The following is a 1,796-nucleotide window of genomic DNA, read 5'->3' on the forward strand; positions in this document are numbered from 1 at the left end:
TGCGCTGGAGCACCCAGCATCACAGCCATGGAGCCCCTCTCCTTCCAGGAATACATCTGCTCCCTGGACCCCGCCACCCTGCCCCGCATCCTCAGGATTTGCTCCGGTGTCTACTTCCAAGGTGAGTGCTGGGTGCCCGCTGCCTCCAAAGGGTGCCCCAAGGCTGTGCCACCTCCCCGTGCCCTGGGCTGTCCTCCTGCCACCAGAGAGGCACAGGTTCTCATGCCACCACCAGACACTGTGCCTAAGGCACAGCTGCTCTCAGACATGCTTTTGGGGCACCAAACCCCATCCCAGCTGATCTTCCACTTCCTGCACAGCCCTCATCCCAGGCAGTGAACTACCTGCTGCCAGTGGGTCTGGCAGGGATGGAGCCGTGGTTGGAGGAAGGTGGCATGTCCCTGGCCCCACGGGGAGGAAGCCAGCAAGGGCGCAGAGCCTGGTCTGAGCATCCTGCTTCCTCTTGTGCCATGTCCCTGGACTCAGGTGGAGGAGAAGCCTTGGCTGCCATGGCATCCTCAGCTGGTGGCAAAGAAATGGAACCAGAAATCAGCAAAATGCTTTTGGTGGCTTTCTGGGGCTCCCAGCAATGCTGGGAATGCACAGCAGGGTCCTGGCAACACCAGTGTAGCAAATAACCTTGAGACTTGTAGGATTTGTAGCTTCTGTTTAGCTCACACTGACTTTTGAAGAGCAGAAGTAGTTGGGGGGCTCTCGCTCTGCTCAGCTGAGGTGGATGTTTAGTTTTCCCACAGACTTCTGGTGGCCTCAGTGACATCTTAACGTTGCTAAATAAGTAAAAATGCCACTGTTGCAACAGCAGCAGTCCCTCCGGTCAGCACTTGCTGCTGTCCTGGTGAGGTTGGTGCTTTCTGCTTTGCATAGCGATGGCTTTGGCATGAGTTCATCCCAGGGAGCTGCACGGAAGGTTTGGTAGCAGCTCAATGAATGCAGAGATTTAAAGGCAGGAGGGGACATTGCTTGTGTTGGAGGGTTGTTGTGGTAGTGTAACCTGAGGAGTTCCTGCTCCAGGAGAGGCAGGAATCTGCCCTGTCCCTCTGCAGTGTGATCAAGCACTGAAGCTTTCCTGCTGCATTTCCCACCTGGGTTACATCAGTTCAGCCTCCGGTCACTTCCACTGTGCTCTTCTGCACTGTTCTTCTCCCCTGTTACGATCCCTGCACAGTTCCCAGCACTGGAAGCTTCCCGGGACATGGGCTGTACAAGCTTCCAGGCATTCCTTAGAAATACTCATCAGCCCAACAGAGACCCCTCAGCCAGCCTGGTTGTGTGTTCCTTTGGCTGCTGGAAATGGTGCTGCACCTTGCAAGCAGATCAGGGATCAACCCTTGTGGCACCCTGCAGATGTTCTGTCCTACACTGATGGTATTACTTGACCACTGATGGTATTTCTGGGTTTCCTGCCGTCACTGGGGGTCTCACTACTTGTGGCTTTTTGGGATCAAAACTTTGGTTGGGTTCCCAAGATGTTAAACAAAACCACTGCCGGTCTTGGCCCTTTCTCAGGCTCCTCTCCCAGCCGCCACTCACCAACTCTGCGTTGGAACTGGATGAGCTTTAAGGTCCCTTCCAACCCGAACCAGTCTGGGATTCTGTGAAATGCTGGAAGAGGTATTTTCTTTGAGGAAATTCCCTTCTCCCCCTGCAGGGTCCGTGTATGAGATCTCAGGCAACGAATGCTGCTTGTCAACGGGCGACCTGCTGAAAGTCACAGCCGTGGCGCTGCAGAAGGTCCTTTGTGAGGACATGGAGACAGGGCAGACAATGGAGCTGCC

General features: G+C 55.0%; 1 protein-coding gene across 1 annotated transcript; it reads left to right on the top strand.

The window, feature by feature from the left end:
- Positions 1-27: 27 nt before the first annotated feature.
- On the top strand, positions 28-1,790 carry THEMIS2 (thymocyte selection associated family member 2; the record flags this gene model as incomplete). The annotated part of the gene is made up of 2 exons (XM_010023515.1): positions 28-121; positions 1,670-1,790. Coding segments are annotated over exons 1-2 (215 nt in total), but the record flags the coding sequence as incomplete, so codon positions are not given.
- Between the last annotated feature and the right edge of the window lie 6 nt (positions 1,791-1,796).

This window comes from Nestor notabilis, unplaced genomic scaffold (assembly GCF_000696875.1).
Source record: "Nestor notabilis isolate BGI_N333 unplaced genomic scaffold, ASM69687v1 scaffold6531, whole genome shotgun sequence".
NCBI classification, from domain to species: domain Eukaryota; kingdom Metazoa; phylum Chordata; class Aves; order Psittaciformes; family Psittacidae; genus Nestor; species Nestor notabilis.